Source organism: Theobroma cacao, chromosome 5 (genome assembly GCF_000208745.1).
Source record: "Theobroma cacao cultivar B97-61/B2 chromosome 5, Criollo_cocoa_genome_V2, whole genome shotgun sequence".
Classification (NCBI taxonomy): Eukaryota; Viridiplantae; Streptophyta; class Magnoliopsida; order Malvales; family Malvaceae; genus Theobroma; species Theobroma cacao.
Genome location: NC_030854.1, coordinates 17,271,558 through 17,284,824, shown reverse-complemented (window position 1 = coordinate 17,284,824; position 13,267 = coordinate 17,271,558). Strand labels below are relative to the sequence as shown.

Below are 13,267 nucleotides of genomic sequence, written 5' to 3'. Positions count from 1 at the left end.
AATTTCCAATCCCAATCCTAAGTATGTTAATCATTTTAAGATATGTATTAAGCTAAATATTAAATAAGGTTGAAGGTGGAGTTGATGAACAAGTTCAAATATGCTTAGTATTCACCCCACTGTCCATCATAGAGAGAAATAAGTTTGGGGGTGTAAAAATTGTGAAAAAACAGAAGAAGAAAAGAATAAAGTAACGGTGTGTAAAATTAGTATTCACCCCACGGTTATTTCTTCCCTTCCTTCCTTGTCTTTCCTCCCATCAAGCATAATAACGTAACGGTGGGTGCGAGCAGAAGTGACAGTCGTAGCAAAACGCAGCGGATAAGATAACCAGAAAAGATAGTTATTTGGCTGTGACAGTGGTGAAGAACATGTTGTGGGTTTCGTTGGGAGTAAAATTCACACCAATAGCATCGCCATTGACGCGGGAGGGCCATCGCCGAGGCTTATTCCTTCCACTTTCACCTTCTGCAGCACGCTCTTCATCCACCTGTCGTCCTTGTCGTTGTACAAAAAGTGAAGAAGAAACGTTTCAAGTGCTGACAGCTGTAAAGACTAGATACAATGACATTCTTGTCGTCGACACTCCTAAATCCAGGATGCTACTACTCGATTCAACTCGTACGCATTCTTTCTATTTTTGTTCTTATTTTTTTCACATTTATCACTCGATGATAAAGTGGATTGATTCATTCCCAATGCAGATAATGTCCATAGCATTCTACAAAAGGGTGATGAGAAATGGACTGGCTCATATTGGGTATGTGAATCCCCTTCTTTTATTCTTCATCTTTTATCACTTTCTATTTCCAACACATAATTGATTTGCTGTGCTTGGAATCCAACAAACCATTGGTTTTTGGTGAACTGTAATTGCCTAAGCTGCTGAAAATGATTATCGGGTTAGTACAAGATGCATAAGATGTTTCTGTTCCACCTAGTGTATCTCTTTTCAGTTCGTGTGGGTAATGAGATTTTTTTTCTTTTTTCATTACCATATTAGGACGAATTCGCAAGTTTGCCACCTATAGTTCCTGAAGGTCCCATTGCAATCTACGGATTGGTAATGCGTTTCATCTTATCTGACCTGGATTTGCTCTTGGTACATTTAAATAAATAGGAACAGTTTAAATTAGCGATTTTGTTGCTGAAGTTGTGCAATTATGTTATATTCTAGGGTGGTGGAACGGCTGCACATCTGATGCTTGATGTGTGGCCTTCATTGCAGCTTGAAGGTTGGGAGATTGATGAAATAGTAAGGATGAACTTATGTTGATAAGTCCATGATTTACTTTATCCAGTTTATTCTCAATATAACTGTTTTGGCAGTACAATATTTTCAATCATGACCCTTTTCCTAGTTGAAATATAATTAGCATTCTTTATCTTACCAGTTTCTTTTTAATCCTGGTCAGTAAGTCACTTCATTGACCATTAACATATTTCCGTTTTCCCTAATCACACATAGGAATGATTGCAGTTTAGAGTCAATTGCTTACTTAGAACTTCTGAAACTCTAAATGTAGGAAACGTAATATTTAATGATGTGCATAAGATTTCAGAGAAATATTATTTCGAGATGCATGATGAACAATCTTTCAATGAATTATAAGCCTTGGTCTCATTGACTCAATTTATTTATTATATTCTCTTGCCTTCCTTGAATTATTGGAGTGCTCTAATGGTATATTTGGATTGGTAGAAGAAAAGATTTGGAGAGAATTACATGAGAGAAGTGAAAAAGAATAAAAGTCTTTTAAAGTAAAGTTCAGTTTCTTTTGTTTGTTTGAATTGAAGAGAAGTGATAAGAACAGAATTGAGACCTTATTGGCACTCTTTTTAAGATGAAAAAGTTGTCCAAATTTAAACTTAATAAAGTAGGAATCTAGGATGTAATTTTGGGAAAATTAAGGAATGTCCTCTCTATATCCGAAGGCCAAAAAATGATGTTAGCTTGTTCCCTGCAATGTTTGTTCTTGAATATCATTAAGGAAGTTCTCTAGATGTGCTACAACCACAAAAGGTTATTGGCTTAATGGTTGAGTGATATTGCATTTTGGTGAATGGTCCCACTTTATATTGTGAATTTCCGACTTCAAACTTTCTTTTACCATCTTTACCCTTTCTGTTTTAACCCCATCCCCTCCTTACACACACACACACACACACACACACACACACACACATACATACATACATACATACATACATACATACATACATACATACATACATACACTGACACATAAGCACTCATGCACACACACACTCACACATATACACAGAGTTGGTTGTAGATATGAAAGGTTTTGAAGTTGTAGGTTCTAATGATCATTTCTGCCAATATCTTGTGTGTAGCAAATAGACATGACACATGTGCGTGGCTAAAAGGATCAGTTGTCATCTTCTTCATAATATTCTCTAATTGGCGCTGAAATTTCTACCCATGATTATAGGATTTTGGGTGTTCTAGGATGTAAAGGACAAGAGAAGCAAGCAGAAAGAAAAAGGTTTTATAACAAGTGACTGTTATTTCTAGATAGGGATGCCCTAGCTCCAACCACAATAAATCGTGCACCTCTTTTTAAGTGTGTTGATATGTTTCTTGAACAAAATGCGAAAAGAAAAGAAAACTATCTTTTAGGGTTCTTTTTACAATTTCGGTTTATATTTGAATTGTGTTTGAATGCATCAAACTCAAGTTTTACATGTTTCATTTAATTTCATAGATAAGTCGTTAAACTACTAGATAGCTACAATTATAAATATACATTAGAATATTGACTCTCTATGAAGCCTGGAAACAACTGGTATAGAAGCAGCTCTGTTTCCTATCTTTCTTTTGACTCCCTTGAATAGGGATCTATGTATGTAATAAATATGCATCATAATTCGATCTCTTTCATTCCATGCCACTTAAGGTAATTAATTAAGTGGGATTTGGTTTGGCAAGCACTAAAAGGCATCTAGTGTTTTGCATGTTATTTATTAATAATCTCTTCAGAGGTGTAAATATCTAAACCAAAATCATGTCTTGAACAATGAATATCCCAATTTCAATTCATTTCTGATGGATGCTTATTATGTCTTTTTTGGATAATAGTTAATTGATAAAGCTAGAGAATATTTTGAGCTATCCAATCTTGAGAGGTGTAATGAAGTTGGTGGTAGGCTTCAAGTTCACATTGATGATGCTTTTTCACCTATACAAATTCCTCCTAAAGGCTACGCTGGTGAGATTTCTGTTTTAATTTTATGCGTAAACATGCAAATTTGACTTTCTAAGATCATGACACACACAAACTGAGTTTGTCCTGGATAGATGGTTGCATAAACACACAACTTTCATTGCCTTCTATGTCTCCTGGACATAAGCTGATGGAGGCTTTGTTGATCATGTACTTTACTTTGTTGATCTCAAAAAGGCTATTAAAATCTGGCTTCATGTTTTTAGGCCAGTTAGTGGCTACATTTTCAGCTAAAGCATGATGTTGGCATCGTTATTCTTTTTTATAACTTGTGAGACATTAATTCAGGCATCATAATCGACTTGTTCTCTGATGGAAAGGTTCTGTCACAGTTGCAAGAGGTATGTACTATGTACCCAATGTTGCAAAACATTTAGAGTAATTAAATTTGAATTTTATTTGTAGGGTTAGTTGAGGGAAAATAGGTTGGATTTGTATAGAGTTATGATGGGCTTGAAGCAGAATGCAAAAAAATAAGGGATAAAGGGCTGTTCTGGTACTGTGAGCAGCACTTGTGAACAATAACTTTGGACTTGCATTATGCTTTGATTGATCTGGGTGTAATTTGAAGTTCTAGAAAGAGGAGTGAAGGGTTTAGGAGAAGATTTCATATTGAATTCCTAGTGAAAAGTATGAAAATTGAATAAACAATCAAAGGTGAATAAATCACTAAGCTTATGCCTAGGGTCCTTTATTTACCACGTGAGGTTCACTGCTTCAAACAACATCAGAGCAATTCTGTATTTCTATGGAATGAATATATGCACAGACTTTAGCATTCTTAGTCCTACAAGGACTTTATAAAAGTACTTATCTGGTAGGAAGCTAATGAAACCGACTTAAAGGAACTTTAAGCTATAGATTAAAAAGCTGTTAGCTCAAGGAAAACCTAAAATAAGACTCCTAGACTCAAAATTTCTAATTTTCAGCAAATGAGGAAATTACCATAATATCTGTCACTCAAAATATATGAAAACAGAAAAATAAAATACATCCAACAACCATCAATCTAGTGAACATACAAAAAGGAATTCATACTATTTATTCTAGCACATATATTGCCCTAAATTAGTCCCAACATCAAAAAAAGATCATAATTGATATATTATAGGAAGTCAACCTTCACAATTTTATACATCTGTATCATCCAAGTCTACCCCTCTGTGTCACTTGAGTATGTTATGCCCAAGGTTGTCATAGCATTTCACAGTTAGTAGACACAGAATCATTCCATATAGTGTTTTAGTCTCTTCATCTGCTATTACACACTTTTCTGCAATTATTTAACCCAACATTATCTGTGTTTGTACCTTAATAAGGTGTTATGATCCTAGTGTCCCAAGTTTTGGCATCGACAAAGCCCTATTTCCCCTTCCTTACTTAGAAGACGCTATCTTTTGAAGAAAGATAGAAACACCTCACTACAAGAAATATCAAGAAGTAGAGTTCTGAATACTTTGGAGATAAAAGTGTTAAAAAAGATTTGTATAGATTTTACAACTTATGGCATTCAAGTTTGTTAAGTCTAATTCTCCTGTTAAAAGGAGCTCGAATTTCTGAATTCACTTTCCTACTTTAATTTGCCTTCTAAAAGTTGTGTGCATATAACCTAAATGCACTTTCTAACTTGTACCTAGTGCTAACTTGTTTGTAGTTATCGTTTACGTGTTTCATGACTGTCTTTGACAGTTTGACACATGTTTTACAATTGCTTTTGACAGGTTGAAATCTGGTTGAAATTAAGTGATAGATTGATGCCTGATGGTCGCCTCATGGTGAATTGTGGTGGTGTAAGCGAATCATCTACAGATGGAAAAATACACCATCAATCAGTGGATGACACTTGGATACAGAATTCTACCATCAAGGCATTAGCTACAGCATTTCCTGGACAAGTATGGTGTTTCCCTTTTATTCTTTTAATTTTTTTGGTGTAGAAATTATATTTATGTGATAATTGATATTGTGTTTTGAGTGAGAACGGGCAGATGATGTTATTGTCAGGAAACAGTTTAGCAAAATAGTTGAATAGTTTAATGCTAATGAAAGTTGGACCTAACTGTGATATCTAGCTTATGTTTGTTGTTATTTCCACTTTATTATTGAACACCCCTGATAAGCAAGCCCTTGAATATTTGGGTAATACATGGAACCTGAGATTGAAATGGAGACCAAGCATGAAGATACAAACTGAATCACGAAATAAAAAAGTCAACTAAAGACAGAAATAAAACTAAACCACATTGAAGGCAAAGGTCCTATAATGTATATGTAGCTTATATTAGTTAAGTTTTCGCAATATAGGGTTATTACTCAGCCTTAAACACACCCACTTTTGTCCTGTATAAGTGGATTAGCACATGGAGCCTCAAACTGAAATGAAAGCCTAAATTGAAACAAGAAGCTGAACTGAAGAGAAATTAACTTGATGGAAACCAAAGTACTACATAGGTTTTAGTTTTCTTGACATTGCAGACTATGATGCCTTGCTATGAAACTTTTAATATCTATGAGTTTTAAATAGGACATAGACCTAACTACGTAAGTATAAAGTGAAGTTGTTAATCTTGATATGTTTTTCTTTAGTTAATGGTTAGGGCTGTATTTTCATTTTATTAAGTGGTCACGTGACTAGCGTGTGATCTTTTAATGAGTTTGAATGGCTAGGATTAGATTTTTTTTACTGTTTTGTTTTACTTTTTATTGTTTCTACTCCTGCTTTGGTTCACTTGAATGACTTTTTTCATCTATGCTAGAAAGCCATTAACCCCAATATCAAGCTGGTAGATGACGAAGCTAAACATGTCATAGTCCATCATAACTCTGTCATAACTAACTACTTGAAATTGAAATAATATGAAGTACTAAACCCTATATCCTAACATAAATGAAAATGCAAAATATCACATGCAAACCTCATGCCCTGATACTTTGAAAATATGCGAAACACAAATTATGTAAATCTAGAGGATCCTAAAATAATTACAACTAAAACTATAAAATATAACAATGTAATAAAAGCAGCTATTTCCAACTTGCACTATTCTCCTCTTGTTGGCGCACTGAAATTTGTGTTTTCAAATGTTGGAACCAAACCATGTGTGACAGTTGTCCCAGCAGAACCGTTAAATAGCACTTTTTAACAATGAATGTCTTTTGTTAAACAAACATTGTCAACAAAGCTATGTGCCACTCATTCCTGAACAAACTTGAAATAATGAAGTCAAATGGAAAATTTTTCAGCAGATATCTCCTTTTCTATGAGAGACTTGGACTTGATTTCTAGATATAGTAGGGTAAATTCAATTGAAGAATTTTCACTAGGTAGCACTTCACTAAAGCCATCAAAAACTCAGTCAATTTCAGGTATAACCTGATAATCTCAACCTTTTCAATTTAAAAAACTTAGTTGTGCCTCCAAATCTTTTTATATTGTCTTTCTTGCTTCTCAACTTTTGATTCTTCAATGGCATTTTCCTCTTCATCCTCCTCGCCTTTAACAACTACGACACATGGTACTTTACTTCTTTAAACTTCTTGAATCTCCTCTACAATAACCATAAACTTCTCATGATGATCTTAGCGTCAAATAAACTTTCACTCTACCAAATCTAAAGGTACAAGATTTAGACCATGGAACCAAATTTTCTTGCAAGTCTTCCTCATAACATGCTGGCATTTTCCTGGTAGTAATTCATTGTAGCATATAGTTTTTCACAAAGATGCTAATAGAATGTTGATCGTATATATCACACAATAAAGCAACCCATCCAAATGCAAATAAGCATCATAAATTTCATCTTCAAGGGTTTGTTCAGCACAATGTTGAGATTGCAAATCATCCTTCTTTTTTTCTAGCTCATCAAAAGTTTCCTGCTTAGCAAAAAGAGGAATTCTATTTTCTTTTTATTTTCAATTGTGGAGGAGGTAGATCAATTTAGGAAGTACAGAGCATCCATCAAAGCTAAAGGCCAAATCTGGCTTTCTACAGGGTGAGGGAGGAGAAAGAAAGAGGCATCAAGGGAAAGGGAAGTTGTTGTTTGTCACTGGATCTAAGATAGCTAGCTAGATCAATGGCTTACTAGTGTCGATTAGCTAGCCAACAAACCAGACTGCTGTTGGTTAGTGGGCAACACATGAGTTAAAGGGGAAGTGGAAAAAGGCATAAAGGAAAAAAATAAAAGGGAAGAAAGGAATGGAGAGAAAAGACGCTGATAAAAGTGAATTATAGAATCACAAATAATAAACGAAAGTAACATATAGAAGTTGCGTGTTGCACGTGGCTAAGAAAGCCATGTCTCAATTTTTTGGCATTAATTCTACTCAAACATGATATCATGTCATGTCATCGTAAGATATTATGTTTTAAATGCCACACATTCACATGTCAACAGGTATGCAAACCTTTTATGTCTTTATTGAAAAACAAACATTGAAAAACTTTTACTAACATAAATTGCCATTAACTTTGTCTACAAACTCGAACATGTAAGGTTTTAGCTTGATGGAATTGGTAATACTCCTTAATCAAACTGAAATATGAAAGGATGAGGAGGAAATTGCTCAAAATTTGAATAGAGGGACTAATTTTAACATTTCAACCTAGGACAAAGACAGTACTCCAACCAAAACAATAAGCTAGGAAAATTTTGAGGCAAAAGCTCTTGTTTAGAAGAAATTCAAAAGTGATTACTGGTCAGCTTGTCCTCATTTTTGATACAGGACATTAACCTTAAAAGTTCCGCTTTAAAGTTAGAGAGATATGGAACTGAGAATCATTCTTATGGTGTGAAGTGGAGAGATGTTGTCAAATTATCTTGTTTGGATAGCAAACTTAGAAGACAAGCTAAGGGGGAAAAGGAAATTATCACTTACATTTATATTCTTGACTTTCATTTTTTTTTTTGTTTTTAATATTTCTGCCCTGAAGTGAGGAGATTTGGAGATAAATGCTACTAGCTAATGTCATTCTACATGGTTTTAGATATATGTCCTATGAAGCATGGACATGGACACGTGGCATATGTATGATACAATATGGACACAGTGATTTCAGTAATTTTCAAAAGATTAGGACTCAACAAAGCATATAGGATAATGAAAAATATATATATTTATTCTATATAATTTTATTAATTTTAAATAAATATAGATAATATGCAATAAAATGTTTCTCAAATCTTATAATTTTATTATTTGATTTATTGTATATGTAGTGGATATATTTCAATATTAATTAACTTTTACGGTCCTGGAAATTTTGACCCAATAAACTTTATTCTATTTCAATCGAAAGCCAACTTGACTCAGCCTGATTTTGTATTATTTGGTCAAGCCCAATTTTATAGTTTAATGCCCTCTTGCCTTACTATAAAAGGCTCATTTTTTGCATCTTCCTCACCATGCATTAGCACAGTGGGAGCAGTTGGCTGGTTGAGCACCGTGTTGCAACCCCTTCCATTCCCTCCCTTGATCATTTCACCTTCCAATCAATTTTTCATCTCTAAATATCATATATAAAACTAATTAAAATGTTCTCAATATTTCATTGTATTCTGTTTTTTCTCTCTTTCCAGTGAACAACATCCTTTCACCAGCATGTCTTGATCATCTACTAAATTTAAAAAAAAAATTTTTAGTACTTTGGGGACTCTGGTGTGTTCGTGTTTCATAGATGTCGTTTAAATCTATTTTAAAAACACAAGTCTTAAACACACATTTGTGAATTCACTCCCTTTCTCTAATCATTCTTCCAAAATCCAAACAAACAGGAGTTAAATTTTGCCCCAAATTATTTCTTGAGTTCTCATTGTTTCTCTTCTTTCTTTAATTTAGATGCATTATTAGTATCAAAACATTTTCAAACTTTTTACAGCAATCGGGTATTGAAACAAAGTTATAATCTTCATAACCTTATAACCCTAAAAACATTTATCTTATAAACCAAGGGAGGAGATTTAGGGTGCAGAAACAACTTTTTTCTTATAAACTTGTGAGTTCTTAGGTTTACTGGTAAACCAAAATACTAGGAGTTTCAAACATTTCAATAATCGTGTAATATCATTTATTCAGTTGACTTGGTTGTGTTATAACATCAGAAGCTTTTCAGTGCATCATGATTGTCTTTCCACTCCACTGTAATTTGTAAAAGTAGTGTACCCATCAAAGTTCCAAAAAGCCTTTGTCTTATACTTAAGAGAAAGTGTCTAGTGTGGACTTTAGTACCTAGATTCCTTTTTTTTCCTTTATGGTTCCAAATGGCAGTTTCAGACTACAGTTGTAATTGACAGTCAAATAGCATGAAATAGACTTAAACAGTTGAATATCTTGTTTGCTAAAAGAAATTTGTTGCACAATTCACTAGGCTATATGTCAGATGAGGAATCCCTAACCACTGAAAATGCATGCATGTTCTAGTTAATTTATTTCTGCATTTTAAACTTTTTAGCCAATTGACCAGTTATAATTTTTTTGGTGGTAAAATCTATTTGACACTAACTCTTCGATGGAAGACATCTGATGGTTTGAAATCTTTTGATACAGGTACATTGGAAGAGAACGCCAGAAAGTCAAGGACAAAATTATCTTGCGCTAACTGGACCTTTGCCAGATTTGACCTCATGGTCAGCTACAGTCCCGGGTTGTCTAAGTGAAGCTGTGAAACAATGGAGGACTTGTAAGCCTTTTCCATGATAAATGCCACTTACCCTTTACCTTGTTCATTTGTATGCTTCTAAGCATGATAGGCCTTTCCTAATGAGAAAACTGTGCACTGGATGTTCTTTTCTGGGGTACAAATCCGCTATTGATGTTGGTATCATCGTTTTTCTGGTTTGTTTTTCTCTCTTCCTCTTGTTTGTTATCGTTTTAGATTTGAGAAATATTAAAACTAAAGTTGAAGATGAGGATCAGGATTTTTTACTCGTGTTCTATACCTGCTTCGTATGAGCACTTGGTATTATACTCACGTTATGGGCACCTATATGCTAGCCCTTAACGCATTTGCCTCAAAGTCATACACCGTTAGGATATCGCTCCTAGTGTGGACAGGTAAAGGAGTCGTCACTCAGATTTATTAAGGAGCGTTAGAACTCATACCTGTAACTAGATCGCTCGCAAAAGATCTAACTTCCATTATACTACATTACAGATGGTCCGATGGCTAGGTATGGAATTGGTAGGTGTTAGGCACCCATTCGTCCCGGCAGAGTTTGGCCTCTACTATTGTGATACAGAATTTGAAAAAAACCAAAGAAGAAAATTAAATATATTTTTTGTAAACAATTTTATATAATAGATATGGTGCGTGGATACAACCAGAGATCATTTTACGGATCAAAACATGTATAGCAATTGCAACATAACAATCAAAAATGGCATGGCCTAGGTCATGAATTTCTAAATAAAAATAATAAATGTAAAATCCCACAATTATAAAAGTCCTTTAAAAGAGTCTATGATGTCCATAAGAAAAACAAAATAAATATAGTACATAACGCAATAAAAAAAAAATTCAAAATGAACCATAAATCTATAAAATAAAAACCAGAATTAGAATAAAGCCTAAGTTGTAAATATAACAAAAATAAAGCAAACAAAATTGAAATGAAATATAGAAAACAAGATATCTGCAAGCTTTTTGAAAAGACTGTTAAAATATAACTCAATCAAAACACTAAAAAGTTTCAGGAAATTTGAAATCATGAAGAAATCGAAATCAAAAGAAAGCTTCATGTAAAATAAAGAAGCTTGAAAACATGTTTTTGAGATTTTAGAAAATCGAATAATTTTGAGAACCACTTTTATTTAAATAACAATAAAGGCAAAAGACATAAATTCCACATACTAGAGGTCTTTTTGCTTCTATATTTTCTTAAACACTTAAATTCTTGAGACAAAGCGAGGAACCTTAGCTTTCAACATGTATTATTTAGAGGTTCTATCTAGACCTCTCGCTTAACCTTCTAAAGGTATTGTTTAGAGGTTTTATATAAAGTTTAAAAGATAAAGGGGTTATACCTAAACTTTTCAAAAGGTAATTGTATTGATTGAAATTCAATAGTGAATTCAATTTTTTTAACAAACTAAGTGAGAGAACATAGGCACCAACAGGAAGGATTGAACTTCTATAAATTGAGTTTGTCATTCTCTCTAAACTTCACCCTTTATTTTTATGGCATCTATTTTCAATTAAATATTTATTCAACTGTTAATCATCTTAATATATGGTATGTTGCTTTTAAAAATTTATTTTTTAAAAGATTTTTAGAAATCCGATTCAACCTTCTTATGGGACTATATATTTTAATTGAGCTAACAATAACCATATCTTGAATAATCATTTATACATCTTATGAAATGGGAAAATCCTCCTCTAACATTTACATTCAATGGACCATATACATATGTATGTACAAGGCCTAGTAATGAGCTAGCTCTTTCACCTTTTCTTATAAAAGGCATTTTGGTTATCTTACCAAGTAAGCAAGATTCATAAGTTCCATATCAATAATCATCGAAAGGATCTAGGTATCCTTCCTTATGAAGCTTTGTGACTCTTCTTTTTTTGATATGACCAAGTCTATAAGGCCAGATATAAAATTGAGTTGGACCATCTAATTTAGCTTTCTTGACTATAACATTGAGCATTTGTTTCTCATGTTTTAGGACTTACTATTATAAATGTTCACTCAATCATAATGAAGAGTAATCCAAGAAGAGGTTGAATTTGATTTCTAATATTTCATTTTCAAAAATCACACTTTTCAATTAAGGCAAGCAACAGATAGGTTTCTCAAATTTGTTTTCAATCAAAATATGCCAAGGATGCTAAAAAAATGAGAGGATATTGGATATAGCATGAAAAACATGAAGGTAAGTCAATGATCAATAGAGAATTCAACACCTACAGTGAATGTAAAGAGAATATCTCATTTACAACTTGAATAGTAACTCCTCATAGAAATCTTTGGCCAAGGTAGTTTGAGAAGTCAACAAAAGTGTTTGTACACTCTCCAAAGAAGAGTTTGGAAATGAATTTCATGGACAAATGGTTTCCATTGATTTATGCAAGTTTATTTTCAATCACATTTGATTGGAAATGTATTTGAATGTCATGTTTCATGAGTTTTATAGAAATAAAGGAGATTTATAAATGTCATGGTATTGGAAGTTGATGTTTATGAAAACTTTCTGTCTTGGCTTGTCTCCTTCCCCGTATTTACTCATGACGTCTTTATGACTCACATTAGTTTTCCCTATTTTGTTTTGTAGATCAATGATTAGTTTACCACCCTTGTTGTAGGGACGAACTCTCGATCTTTTCTCTTTGATAGGTGTCTAACAGCCCGTTTGATGCCTAGAGGGTTGAGTCATGTTTTGCTGACAAGTTGGTCTTTTCTTTAAGCTTGTATATGTATGAACATGTTTATAATGATGTAGCCAATGAATCACATTTACTCTTATGAAATGTTATGGAAAATGTTATGAAATGGCTTGAGAGCCTATATGGACACTCGAGGGTGTATGCATGTTTATATGATATGAAATATGACATTATGGATACTCTGATGTTATCATTGAATGAAAGCCTATACACTGCTAATGTTGAAAAGTTTCGTAACCATGTATTGTCACATATAGATGAATGTATGTAACAAATGTATTGAATGCCTTAGTGATGTGTTAGGAATTTTGAGAATATGGTGTCCTGGAAAGCAAGTATATTTTCATGTTTAAATTCATTGAATATATTTATAATGAAAGTACATTTTGATAATAAGACGAAAAGTTTGTTTTAGTAAGCATTCATTATTTAGTTATTAAGGTACCAAGATTCTATTGAGATATTAAAATACATTTGTATGAAGAGTTATACATAGGAGACATGTATTTTAATTGAATCTAAAAATTGTTCACAGCCATATAATAAAGTTGGTCATTTTATTATGTTAAGGTTGCCGTGTCAAGATTACTTCCAACGAAACGAATGTGATTCATTTCAAGGGAATGATGAGTCT

General features: G+C 33.2%; 1 protein-coding gene across 3 annotated transcripts; it reads left to right on the top strand.

Moving 5' to 3' along the window:
* LOC18598559 (polyamine aminopropyltransferase) lies at window positions 241–10,173 on the top strand. 3 transcript variants are annotated; one of them, XM_007028127.2, is made up of 9 exons: window positions 362–621; window positions 705–760; window positions 883–902; window positions 1,004–1,063; window positions 1,178–1,255; window positions 3,104–3,233; window positions 3,537–3,589; window positions 4,970–5,143; window positions 9,792–10,173. In XM_007028127.2, exons 2-9 carry the CDS (start codon window positions 742–744, stop codon window positions 9,939–9,941), a joined length of 684 nt encoding a protein of 227 aa, XP_007028189.2. In that variant the 5' UTR covers window positions 362–621; window positions 705–741; the 3' UTR covers window positions 9,942–10,173. The 3 variants fall into 3 exon arrangements, with proteins under 3 accessions (XP_007028188.2, XP_007028190.2, XP_007028189.2); XM_007028126.2 differs by lacking the exon at window positions 883–902 and having other exon boundaries at window positions 241–621; XM_007028128.2 differs by lacking the exons at window positions 883–902; window positions 1,004–1,063; window positions 1,178–1,255 and having other exon boundaries at window positions 241–621.

Coding starts and splice junctions, on each gene's coding strand:
- LOC18598559 (XM_007028126.2), top strand. CDS start 372: ATGTTGTGGGTTTCGTTGGGAGTAAAATTCACACCAATAGCATCGCCA. Junction 761..1,003: donor AATGGACTGGCTCATATTGG/GTATGTGAATCC, acceptor TTACCATATTAG/GACGAATTCGCAAGTTTGCC. Junction 3,590..4,969: donor TTCTGTCACAGTTGCAAGAG/GTATGTACTATG, acceptor TGCTTTTGACAG/GTTGAAATCTGGTTGAAATT.